This window comes from Solanum tuberosum, unplaced genomic scaffold (assembly GCF_000226075.1).
Source record: "Solanum tuberosum cultivar DM 1-3 516 R44 unplaced genomic scaffold, SolTub_3.0 scf00118, whole genome shotgun sequence".
Lineage (NCBI taxonomy): Eukaryota > Viridiplantae > Streptophyta > Magnoliopsida > Solanales > Solanaceae > Solanum > Solanum tuberosum.
In genome coordinates, this window is record NW_006239043.1 from 1049984 (window position 1) to 1063221 (window position 13238).

At 34.2% G+C, this 13238-nt stretch overlaps 1 protein-coding gene across 1 annotated transcript; it reads right to left on the reverse strand.

Moving 5' to 3' along the window:
* Nucleotides 1-228: 228 nt before the first annotated feature.
* On the reverse strand, nucleotides 229-5098 carry LOC102586286 (pentatricopeptide repeat-containing protein At4g31850, chloroplastic). Its single transcript, XM_006350155.2, has 2 exons — nucleotides 1208-5098; nucleotides 229-605 (listed from the first exon to the last, which is right to left on the reverse strand). The coding sequence occupies exon 1, from the start codon at nucleotides 4521-4523 to the stop codon at nucleotides 1281-1283; it is 3243 nt and encodes a 1080-aa protein (XP_006350217.1). The 5' UTR covers nucleotides 4524-5098; the 3' UTR covers nucleotides 229-605; nucleotides 1208-1280.
* Nucleotides 5099-13238: the final 8140 nt, after the last annotated feature.

Below are 13238 nucleotides of genomic sequence, written 5' to 3' on the forward strand. Positions count from 1 at the left end.
CTAAACACTTTGTTTGGATGGTTGTTACGTTTCGTTTCATAATGTATCATATTATACTGTATTATCTTGATGAATACTACAACATCTGGAGAGATAGTATCGTTTTCCGTAGTTACACAATGCCACACACATGAGCAATTTGAAGGACAAATCTATATGAAAAGTAGGGTATGTAGACCTTACCCCTACCTTATGGAGATAGAGAGATTGTTTTCAAAAAACCCTCGGCTCAAGTATCACATAACAAAGCAGTGTAAATAATGAATTAAAACATTTCTTGGTAAATTGAATAACAAATCAAAACTTTAGAAAGAGTTTTGCCTCAACTATGGTTGAATTATCTACAGATATAGGCACCATGGATTCACCAAGCATAAGAGATATGCTACACTTATTGCTAAGACTGCCACACTCATTCTTACAAGATGCACAGGTATAAACCTACAACAACCAAATATTAACACTTTATATAGACAACGTTTTCGGATTTATAGAGCACCTTACAAATGAAATCCGAAACCTTTGAGGTTCAGCCGCCCCTCAAGAACCTTGCTGACACATCTACGAGCTCCAAATAGTAAACGTCCGATCAGCAGAGGTAATCCCTGCAGAAAAGAAACAAGAAGTTAAGGTTAAGACAACGTTCAGCCAAGTTAACTATCAGCATTGACAAGATAATAACGTCTAGCTTGGACGCATTGATGTTCTGAGAATGGAAAAGGGAACAAGCAAATTTTCTTTCTTATATTTTTGGTGATAAATTTGAGAGCAGGGGATGACAGAGGCAGATCCAAGATTTACGATTTATGTGTTCAACCTTTAAGGTTCTTATCGTTGAACCCATTGTATTTTTGAAATCATGGGTTCAACAACAGCAAGAAACCCAGTGTTAGTTCCATAAGGAGGGTCTAGGGGGTAGAGTGTACGGCTGTACGCAAACCTTACCCCTACCTCGAGGAGGTAGAGAGGCTGTTTTTGGAAGACCCTCAGCTCGAGTAACGAGCATCAGAGTACATTGGGTTTTTTGTTGAACCCAGTACCAATATCTGGATCTGCCTCTGGGGTACGTGATGATTTAAGGAGCAAGAAAATATAGCAACTATGTCTTGAAAAACGTTTTTGCTTAGCATGTTTCGAATATTCAGAAAGTGCAGAAATGATTTACATTCTCCAGCAAGTTCCCTGGAGTGGTGGAATGAGTATATACCTTAGCAGCCTCAACGCAGAGTTTAGGAACTCGCTCTCACAAGCTTCACTTGAAGAACCTTAAATGACTGCCGTTAATTAGGTAGTTGAGCAAAAGTACCACTATTTGGGCTACAACCCCCGACCATCATCTTCTCATAAATGGCATATGCACCATCTGGATCTCCAGACTTGCTGTACCCTCTAATAAGAGCATTATAAGTAAAAACATCGGGTTCAAGACCGAATTGCTGAAGTTCTTCATACATCCTTCCAGCCTCCTCCAACATTCCAACAATCCCAAGATTGAATATCAAGGTATTATAGGTATAAAGATTCGGGGTGATTCCTCTGCTTTTCATCTCATCAAGAAGATGCAGCGCTTCCTTCATTTTACCGGATTTCCCAAGACCGTTGATCATAAGGTTGTAAGAAATCAAATCAGGATCAAGACCAGCTGATTTCAGTTCCTCAAAGTAGTGCAAAGCATCATCCACCTTCCTGGCAGAGCATAGACAATCTACAAGAATGGTGTACGTCTTTAAATCGGGTCTAACTCCTTCTTTATTCATTCTGTTAAAGAGATCACATGCAGCTTTCAGATCACCGGCTTTCCCAAACCCATTTATGAGAATGTTGTAGATAGCGGAATTCGGCCTGCATCCGTACTCCGCCATTTCCTCAAAGAAGTCCTTTGCTTTGTCGAAATTTTTAACTTTCAAAAGCCCATCTATGAGAGGACCATATGTACAAGGAGTAGGTGTAAACCCTAAACTTACAAGATCATAGTAAAAATCCATTGCTCTCTCTACTTTATTAGACTTCACCAAACCAGAAATGAGAATATTGTAAGTTATCGCGATCGGCTTACATCCTCTGTGGAGCATCTCCTCATACAGCTCAAAAAGTTCATCAACCTTCCCAGACTTTCCAAGTTCATCAAGAAACAAATTATAGGTATAAACATCTGGGGCACAACCGGCGGCATTTTTCATCTCCTTGAAAAGATGCCACGCCAATTCTTTAAGATTAACATTCAGAAGTCCTTCAACCAAGGGATAATATGATCTTAGTGTTGGACGAATACCGAATGTGTTCTTGAATTTAACAAAAAGATCATGAGCATCAAGGGCTTTTTTTTGCTTGCAAAGGACTCTAATAACAGGCACTATTATTAAGTCACTTCTGCAAATATGATACGATGCCAGTTTTTCCGCAAAAGAAATGGAATGATCTAATTCAGCTTCACCCAAAACACCTTCCATCAGTTGCAGCCAAAATGATCTATCTGACCTGTTCAAAGCCTGGTAAACAAATCCGTCCACAATCTTAACAGCATCCTCAACCAAACCGTCTTTCACAAGAATAGGTAGAAGAGCATATACAGTTACACAGTCAGGATACATTTTCTTCTTCATCTGATGGAATAGCAAAAATGCTTCAGTTACCCTTTTTTCTTTAGCCAACCCAAAGATTACAGTGTTATAACTGAAAACATCTGGAAAGCAATTTGGTCCTGTCATTTGATAAAGCAACGTCAAGGCAGTATCAACCTCACCATTCTTGCAAAGACTATCTAAAAGTGTATTGTAAGTGATTGTGTTAGGAGCACACCCGTGAAGAGCCATGCTATCAAGTAACTCATAGGCCTCTCGAATCTTCCCCTCTTTTCCTAATCCAGCCAGTAAAGTGTTGTAGGTCACAACAGTAGGAGTTAGTTTCATATCCTTCAAACTGTAAAACGTTGCCCACGCGTCACTAGCCCGACCATCCTTATAAAGTATGTCGATCAATGAATTGACTACAATTACATCAGGATCACAACCACTTTCTATCATCTCAGAGAGTAATTTAATGGCTTCATCAACTTTCCCTGCATTACTATAGCATTTCATCATCATGTTGTAGGTGATAGAATTTGGAACATATCCACTCTCTCTAATTCCATCAAATATCCTTTTCGCCTCTCCAAGCCTTCCCATTTCTGCTACACTGTACAAAGATGCATTGCAAGCAACAACGTTAGGCACGATTCCATGAGCTTTCATCTTCTCAAATGTTTCAAGGGCTTTATCAGGCTCACCTGATTTTCCGTAGTAGTCAATAAACAGGATATACGTGTAAGCTGTAACCTCAACTCCAAGAGATTCCATGCTATCAAACAGCTCCAATGCTTCATTAACTCTCTTCTTTCTTAGCAGGCCCCTAATCAATGAATTATAAGTATGAAGATTCGGTAAGATCCCTTTTTCCTTCATTACATCTAATGTAGCAAATGCTTCACTAACCTTACCTACTTTGCACAAAGCATCAACAAGTATGGTAAAAGAGACGACATCCGCTTTATAACCATCAGCCTCCATCCTGTCCAAGAAGTCCCTTACAGAGTCCAAGTCACCACGATCACTAAGCCTATCTAGCAAAGTGATGTAAGTCACTCGATCAGGTTTTTGGCACCCATCTTTCATCTTGAAAAAGACTTCTTTAGCAATATCTAGCTTGCCAGCAATGCAAAGAGAATCAATGAGGACTGTGTAAGTAACAACATCTGGAGCACAACCTTCATCATCCATTCTCTTTAATACAGCACAAGCATCATCGATCTTTCCAGCCCTTCCAAGCACTCTAATGCAAATGGTAAAAGTATAAATATTCGGTCTTAATCCCAGACCTTCCATCTCGCTTAACAATCTCATGACTGTTTCAGTATCCCTTCTTTTACCACACGCAACCATTAGCGCAGAGTATGTTTTAAGACTAGGCTTAAGCTTTTCCGAAATCATCCTTCTATAAACCTTTAAAGCTTCCTGCCAAAACCCTGCTTGAAGAATCAAATGAATCAACCCGTTGTACGAGTAAGCATTCAACACAAACCCTGCTTTCTTCATCCTTTCAAGAGCAAACGGAGCTTCCCGTATCCCTCCCCTTATATGAAGACCCTTGAATATAATCAAATAAGTATCCAAACTCCTATATATTATCTGTTTTTGCATCAAATCAAACACTACAGCCATATCATTAATCCTCTCAAGAACCCTCAAATACTCCAACATGTAATTACATGTCTCCGTAGTATGCACAACCCTAGGCATCTCCGCTACAGATTTAAACAAAGCTAAAGCTTCAGTTGGTTCCGAAATCGACCTCAAGTTCCTCAATAGTCCCTCAGCAGATATGCCATTTCTAGGTTTTCCATTTACCAACACAACATCATTGGAACATTTCATAACAAAACTTGAAGTAACCACATATTTTTTCCTAATTTTATTACAATTCAACACAGACCCACCTGGGAAAAAATTCAAGTTCCATGCCAACACATCATTGGAACATTTCATAAAAAATGTTGAAGAACCCACATGTTTTTTCCTAATTTTATCACAATTCACCACAGACCCACCTGAGAAAAATTCAAGTTCCCAGCCAACACAACATCATTGGAACATTTCATAAAAAATGTTGAAGAACCCACATGTTTTTTCCTAATTTTATCACAATTCACCACAGACCCACCTGAGAAAAAATTCAAGTTCCCAGCCAACACAACATCATTGGAACATTTCATCACAAATCTTGAAGAACCCACATGTTTTTTCCTAATTTTATCACAATTCAACCACCCATTACCACTAGTAGATTGTCTAGTCTCAGTAACAGATACACAATTGAAATTATTGCAGCAACTTGCTGAGGAGCTAAGTACAATCACACCCATGGAAAAAAGAAAGTAAATTTATATGCAAAAACTTACATGAGCACAATCTGAACAAGTTCTGCATAAGAAATGTATAATGATGAGGCAAAAAGATTGCTTTTCGGGTGATTATGGAGTTGGGACTGAAGTAAACATGTGGGTTGGAATTTTGAGTGAGGATGAGGAAGACGTGGATATGTTAGAGCAATTTGTGGGATAAAATTTTAGTGCATTTTGCTTGGATTTAGGAAAATAAGGGGGAAAAGTGAAAAAAGGAAAGCTTTTTTTTCTTTTCGAGGAGCTCGATTAAATTCGAATCTATATTTCATGTCTGTTAGGGGTGATGCTATGTAATGACCTGGTCGGTCATTTTTAGAATGTTTCGTCAAACTTTGAGTATTAAGTTGTGAATTTTTGTGAGTATTAAGTTTGAAAAGTTAAAGCTGGTAAAAAGTGATTTTCAGTGTATTTTGGAGTTTCGAGTATCGGAATGGAATTTTATCGATTTTATCAGTTTTGAAATGGGGAATCTGGTCTATTGGAGTTGTCGGTTTCAGATTTGAAGTCCTTTTGAGGATTTGAGATCTTAAGTTGGAAAATTGTGAAAATTTTGCCTTTGAGTTGACTTTGGACAACATTCGGGATTCGGATGCTCGGATCGAAATTTCGAGAGTTCTTTTGGATTCAATGATGATTTTAGGCATAGGTGAGGTCTTGGTTGATTTTTGAGAGGTCCCGAGCTTGATTTAGCCTTTCTAGACGTTGTATTAGTTTCTTGTGACTTTCACAAATGTCGGGTCAAAGAGACCTCAGATTCGTGTTTCAACGGTTCCATTAAGTCTGGAACATCGAGTATAATTGATTTGCATATAGTGTTTGTGTGTACGGAGTTTTGAACAAATCCTGAGGGTCATTTCGATATTTTGAGAATTGGCTAATTTTTCTGATGCTGGTGTGCTTCACTTTCGTGAAGGGTGCCTCGCGATCGCGATGTTCGTGAAAGCGATACCCTGATAGTGAAAGCAAAGGCCCCTGTGAGGCGTGGTTCGCTTAAGCAAACCATGGGTTGCGATCGCGATGTTCCCAAAAGCAAACCCTGGTTCGCAAAAGCGAAGGTCCTCACTTTTGCGGGGTTCACTTAAAGCGAACCCATGACCGCAAAGTGACATCAGAGAGGGGTTTTGACCTGTAATTTCTAGGTTTAAGCCCAATTTTTTTATTTTTGAGCATGGTAAATTCTTGGAGGCAATTTTTGAAGAGATTTCTTGTGCTAAATCATTTGGGTAAGCTTTTGTGATCCTAAAACTTCATTTTTCTTTGATTATTTATGGAGTTTAACATCAAAGCTTGAGATTTTGATTGACAAATGACAAGGTTTTTCAAGAACTCAAGGTTTAAACTAGAATGGAGATTGTGAACTGATTTTAAGTCTTTTATCAAAATGGTTTTCACCAATGGGTTCCAAATGTCTTGGGTAATGATTTCAAATAAATAATTTTGGATTCAAACTTCATTTTCGGAATCGAGATGTGAGTTAATTGGTCCATTTTCAAAATATTTGATGTGGGCATTGTTGTTTTCGAAAATTTATTGTGAATACTTGATTAATATAGATTGTGTGACCTGGGACATTTGTCGGAAGGGGAAGACTCAAGTCTTAGAGTGAGTAGTTTGTTGAATTAAGGCAAGTAATCTCCTAAACCTTGTAATCTAGTAGAATTCGTGAATTTCCCTTCATTGTGTGTGTGTTGGGAGTAATGGAAATGAGGTGAAGGGTTTATTGTTCCATTTGATAAATCTTAATGAATAAAAAATGGGTGGAATGAAAAGGCTATGTGTTGATAATAATGCTTGTGAACTGCCTTGTTGTGGCCCGACCTATTTGATTGATTGATGAAATGCTTTGATAGCATGAATGTGGACTTGAATTACTTGAATTGTTGTGTCCTCCTTATGGTGTGAACTTGCTTATGTGCATTGATTGTTGTATACCGTGGTAAGACATGTGATATAGAGCCGATGGAAAATGATTTCAGCTAGTATTATGATATAAGTCGATGGGAAATGGTTATGGCTAGTGATATAAAGCCGATTAGAAAATGGTTTCGGCTAGTGATATAAAGCCAATGAGAAATGAATCCGGCTAGTGATATAAAGTCGATGGAAAATGATTTCGGCTAGTGATATGATATAAAGCCGATGGAGAATGGTTCGGACTAGTGATAATGTACCAAAGAAAAATGGTTCCAGCTAGTGATAATGTGCTGAAGAAAAATGGTTCTGGCAAGAGTTTGATTATTATGATTTGATGCATTTTTATGTTTATGCTTGACCTACTTGTTATTTGTGTTTGATCTACTTGACTTTGAGATTGACTTACTTGATACGTGTTGGTTGTTGAATTGTGACTATTGGACTGTGATTATTGAGCCTTGTGAGCTGTGTATTGTAGAACTGTTAGGTTGACTGATTTTTGTGTAGGTTGTAGTTTGAATAGGTTCAGTTGGGATGAAAGGAGTATACGATTTCTAGCTTGTTTCCTTATTTATTAGGTTGTTTGTTGTGTACCGTGTTGTTGGTACTTACTTCTTGCTTCTACACTTGTGTAGGTTTCGAGTCCAATATCGTGTGATTTCTCTTCTTCTCCCATTTACGAGGCTTATCGAAGAACTATTGTGAGGTAGCATCTTGTCATCTCGGTGGGCTCTCTAGTTCTTCTTTTATGCTTTATTCTATTTAGAAATAAAGATTTGAGACTTGTACTTATTTCTTAATTTCGCACTTTATGTATTAGTGACTTGTACATGTGACAATCAGGTTTTGGGGTGTTAATAGAATGAATAAGTTTTCTGTTTTTACCTTGTTCTTGCTTTATCTTTCCAAATTTCTTTCGTTTTCGTTAGGTTGAGACTAACTTGTCTTGGTCATTTTTAGGTCGTGACAAATGGTATCAAAGCCAGGTTCATTGGTCTCACGCGTGTTCAAGCAAAGTCCAAGTATAGTCTTGAGGATCAGTTCAGAGACGTCTGTACTTATATTCGAGAGGCTATGAAGACTGTGAAGAAACTTTCTTTGGTTCACTCTTTCTTATCGTGCGTGGTTACCTTCGCTAGTGCTTAGTTATCGTGTGTTGTTTTGACAGATGCCGAAGACCAGAGCTTTTGTTTCCAGTGATAGAGGGGAGACAATCTCCGAGGCTGTTGCTAAGACCCCAACTAGGGGTATAGGTAGGGCACCAGCCAGAGTCGAGCTAGAGAGGTCTCTCCTGAACTATAAGCTAAGATTGCCAAGTACTAGGTTCCTCTTAGAGTTTACAACTCCATTGTTCCAGGATACTTTGTTGAGGATGTTGGGTGTGTTAGAGAACTTCTCTCAGGGTGGTACGACAGGTACACCACATAATTCTCGTACGAGAGTAGGGGTGCAAACCCCAGAGTCAGCGGCATCAGGCTCTAGTTATCCTTGATCAGGGGTATTCTTGGTCTTTTTTTCTTCTTAAAAATAAAATATTTATCTTTTTTGGCTTAGATTTTTTAATGTGTGCATTCCTATGATTGTACTGTGTTTAAGAATAAAACTTTTATATTATTTAACTTAAAAATATAATTTTCGTCTCAAGTTTGTAAAAGTAAAAGATAATTTATTATTTACATCACTTCGTTTAAGTACATATCACTTTTAAATTGTAAAATAAAAAGTTATATACATTTTAATTGATATATAAAATACAAACTTTCAAGTGACTAAAATAATTAAAAATATGTAATTATACAGTTGAGAAATCAAAATATAAATAAACATAAGAATTAGTCAAATAAATTTATAAATAAAATTATATTTATATATCATAATTTTTTAATGAAAAAACAAATTATCATAAAAATAAAAAGTAGTGAAGGTTGTGAATGTTATTATACATGATATTAAAAGTAATGTGAAAATACATAGAAATGAAAAAAAATGTATAAAAAGAGTTTAAAGAGATACTTCCGTCATTTTATCTTTTTATTCCGAGATAAGTTATCCAAGTATCACTATTCCACCCAAAGATAGGGATAACTTATTTCAGGACCAATTATTAATTTTGGGATAAGTTATTTCAGCCTTTGCAATCAAACAAAATTAAAGAATGCTCTAAATTTATCTCGAGATTAACTTCTCTTATCCATCACACCAAACGATCCCTAAATCATTCTGGAATGTAAGAAAATTACTCTATTACTATATTTTTCAAAAATTACCGGCCATTTTAAAGTTACAAGATTACTTTAATGTGAAAAATGTTATCATTACAGTTTCCAAAAAGTATTGATCATTTTTAAAGTTACAAGACTACTTCAAATAATGCACTTATTTAATTTAGGGATAATGCATAAGTATCCCCTAGATTATGACCGGAATCTCAGAGGTACACCTTAACTAAACTAAGGTTCTATTACTCTCATGAACTTGTAATTTTGTACACCTTTTGACTTACGTGGCACACTCCGTGACTCCACACAGTTGAAGTGCGCAGGAGATATTTGAATGCCACGTGGGAGCAGTGGCGAAGCTACAGTGTCTCGAGGGTCAGTCGAAAAATTATACCGTATATATATAAGTAAAATACTACTTATAACGGTTAAATTTAATAGATTGGACACTCTGAACACATCAAGAACCTACGGCCCAACGGCGTAAGGCTCTCCTGGCTACTTTGAAGGCGTGGGTCTGAATCCCTACAACTGCATTTTATGATCATTTTAGAACACTCTTATTTTACTATTCAGTTTAGTAGCTAATAGAAAATTTAACTTATTTCTTTAATTTTCTAAGCTAATTAAATTACATTTTAATTAGAAATCTAGGTTTAGTAGCTAGTTTAATTTTCAATGAATTTGACTTTTTATTTTTTTTCATTAAAATTTGAAATAAAACTTAAATGTAATTATTTAATTTAAAGTTAATAAATAAATTCTAAACTATTTCTAGAAAGCTGCTAAAAGGGAACAAAAGAACACCTCATTTGGTTCTGCTTCCATTATTCATGTCTCGTTATTATTGTCATCACCATAGATTAGTGAAAGCTTGAAACATAAAAATGATTTCATTTTAAGCTTATTGCCTCCTCCCCCCTCCCCCCTCCTTTTTTTTTGTTTTGTTCGTTCACTTTATATTAAACTAGGAAATTTACCCGCGCTTCGCGCGGCCATAAATAATTTTTCTAAACTTTTGAACAATCTTTTCAATAATAGACTATAATAAGAAAGAAAAAAAGTGAATTTTAGTAGGTTTTAAGAACATTTCAACATAAATTAAATGATTTGACATTATCACATATCTCAAAAATTGTAAATATTAAAAAAATGACTAAAAATATCTTGATATCTAATCATTTTTATATTTTACATAATTTATCATAATATATGTTTGTTGATATAATTGTCTTGTTAAAATTGAGTGATGTTTTTATGTAGCGATGATGTATCACTTTTTCTATTTTTTTGTACATGAAATATATAGAATCTGATAATTTTATGGTTAGAATATATGTACACCACAACAACATAAATAATTTTTTTAGAGACAATCTACTTGTCTGAGATCCAACGTTCAACACTTTTCGTTATTGTTACTTTGTTACTCTAAATTTTTTTATAGAAGGATAAAAATAAATTTGAAACAACAACAAAATAATATTGTTGACCCTTTTAGAAATTCATTCTTCATCAAACTGTTGCTCTGAAGGCCTTTCTAAATGCTTCATCAATGAAACTTTACGACTTTTTCAGAAATATGTACGTATAATTGTTGCATTATGAAAGTACAAGTAGATCAAATGTTGGATTCTAGACTCATGTTTAAGAAATATATCGAACATTAAAAAATTAAAAATGGGTCTAACTTAGATAACTCAAATACTCACCAATGACTTGGGACATGAATGCCAACAAATCTATGTTAATAGACATATATTTTGTAGCTTAAGATATTACTTTTATTTATAGTAGGTTTTCTTTCATATTCTTCAAATTAAGCTTGCCGAAAATAGTCATTACTCACACCAAAAATATTTAAAAGAGTCGAATGAGAACGAAAAAAGAAAAACATTAAAAGGACGAAAGTTTTGTCCAAGTGAGATCATATACATACCAAAAGAAAAATAGTCAATACAATTTTAAGTGGACAACAAAACAGCGAGAAAAACATACATTAAATGGAGTAAACTATTAGATATCGAATGATGATAACAAATTATTCTAACCAGAAAACTTTATATATTTTGAAATAGCATACCTCAAAAAATTGACTAACACTTCAATCAACTTTCAATTCATAAAGTACTCATAATACCACTGATAAAATTTAGTAAAAATAGATAACTTACAATATAAAATCCAAAAAATATGGGCATGCAAAGTTATTAACTCTCAAATAATTTTTTAATGAACAAAATTCTCATCCTTGTATGTGAAGGAATGACGTTGTTGATGAAGAAATTAGAGATTTTTTTATTGTACCTTCAACACTTCCAGTAGAGAAAACTTGTCTGAATACCTAATTAATGTTTGTTAATCTGCACTAACAAATACTTATACCAGTAACGTTGCAGAAACATAAACAACAAATTTTAAAGTATATACTCAAAAATAACAATTAATAATATAAGCATAAATTAATCACTGTAAAAAGCATACTAGTGTATTGATACAAAAATAATGATGTCAGTGAGCCACTCAATAGGAGCAAAGTACACAAATATTTAATTGTCCAGAAGAAGTTCAGAATTTTTGTTGTTCTTAAATAAGAGAAAATTCCTCTATTTATAGACAACAAAGGGTAGTGTGAACAAATGCTTATCGTGCCTTATCGGAAAGGTCACAACTCTTTGGGAAAAGTTACAACCCTTCGGCAAAGTTACAACCATTCGGAAAGGTCACAACCTTTCATAAAAGTCACAACTTTTCATAACACTTCGGTAAGGTCATAACCTTTCATAAAAGTCACAACTTTACATAAAAGTCGCAAGTTTTCATAAATGTCGCAAATTTTCATAAAAGTCACAACTTTTCATGAAAGAGGAAGACTAGTTTTGGAAATAAAATAAATTAAAAGGGATCCTGGTTTGTGGTGGCGCCACATAGGCGGGCCTAGGGTTCTCTTTTATATAAATATATGATTAAACATAAATATTAAAGCTAAATATTATGCAGTTTGATTTTTTAAAATTTTGGAACATTTATTCGTAAGAAAAATTAATATTAGTATTATGTTGTTCAATTTTAATTTTTTCAATGCATTCAGTCATCGAAAAAAAAATATTTATGTAATATTTGGACATCCTTCGTAAAATTCCTAGCTTCATCACTATGTGGGAGATATTTGACTTACGTGGCACACTCCGTGATTCCACTCATATAGTATAAAATATTTTTTTTTATTTAAACTAAATTTGGAAGCACAAAATTTTCATTGACAGAGAGACAATCTTTTTCATTGAGCAGTGTAGAAATTTTTAGTTCTATTGAAAAGTTATCTCATTAAACTTTTGGTATTCTCTGCCTATCATTCAATCCTATAACAGAACACATCCATCAATGATATTTAAAGTGTAAATTCAATAGTCCATTAACAAGAGATTATTCCCATACTAATTGAGGATTATTTATGTGAACAAGACTAAATAGATAGTAGGGATGAAAGAATCCTTTTGGCTAGAAAATTCAGTTAGAATTTGGCTAGAATGATAATTTTTCTATGTTATTTTACCTTTTAAAATATTTTTACCCTTTTAACTTTAATATCTTTTAATTAAAAAATGAAAAAAAGATCAGTTTATTTTAAAATAAAAAAGATATTATAATTTTTTTAAATTTCTGACCATTTAGCTCTTCCCTAATAGGGATATATTAGTCAAATTGCACTTCTTATTAATTTTTTTTAAAGAATTGTGCAGAGCCATAATAAAAAAGAAATAGAGGAATTATCTTTTAAATACTTATTACTCCATCTATTCAATAATAGTTGTCTACTATACTATTTTGGGATGTCCAATAATACTTGTTTACCTTATTAAATCAACGGATAATTTTACACTTAGTTCCTAATTTACCCTTATCGTTAATTATAGTCATTTCTCTATTATATTTTTCAAGACATTGTATTTAGTACTCCCTCTGTCCCTAGATACTTGTCTACTTTTGAATTGACACACCTATTTAGAAAACAATGATTGACATAGTGAGTTTACCATTTCACCTCTAATAATTATGAAGTGAATAAATTAAAAACTTAAGATTTTCAAGAAATTTTACCTTTTTCAAAGTAATTAATTGAGGGTATAATAGGTAAAAAATATTGTTTTTTCTTGATTTATCAA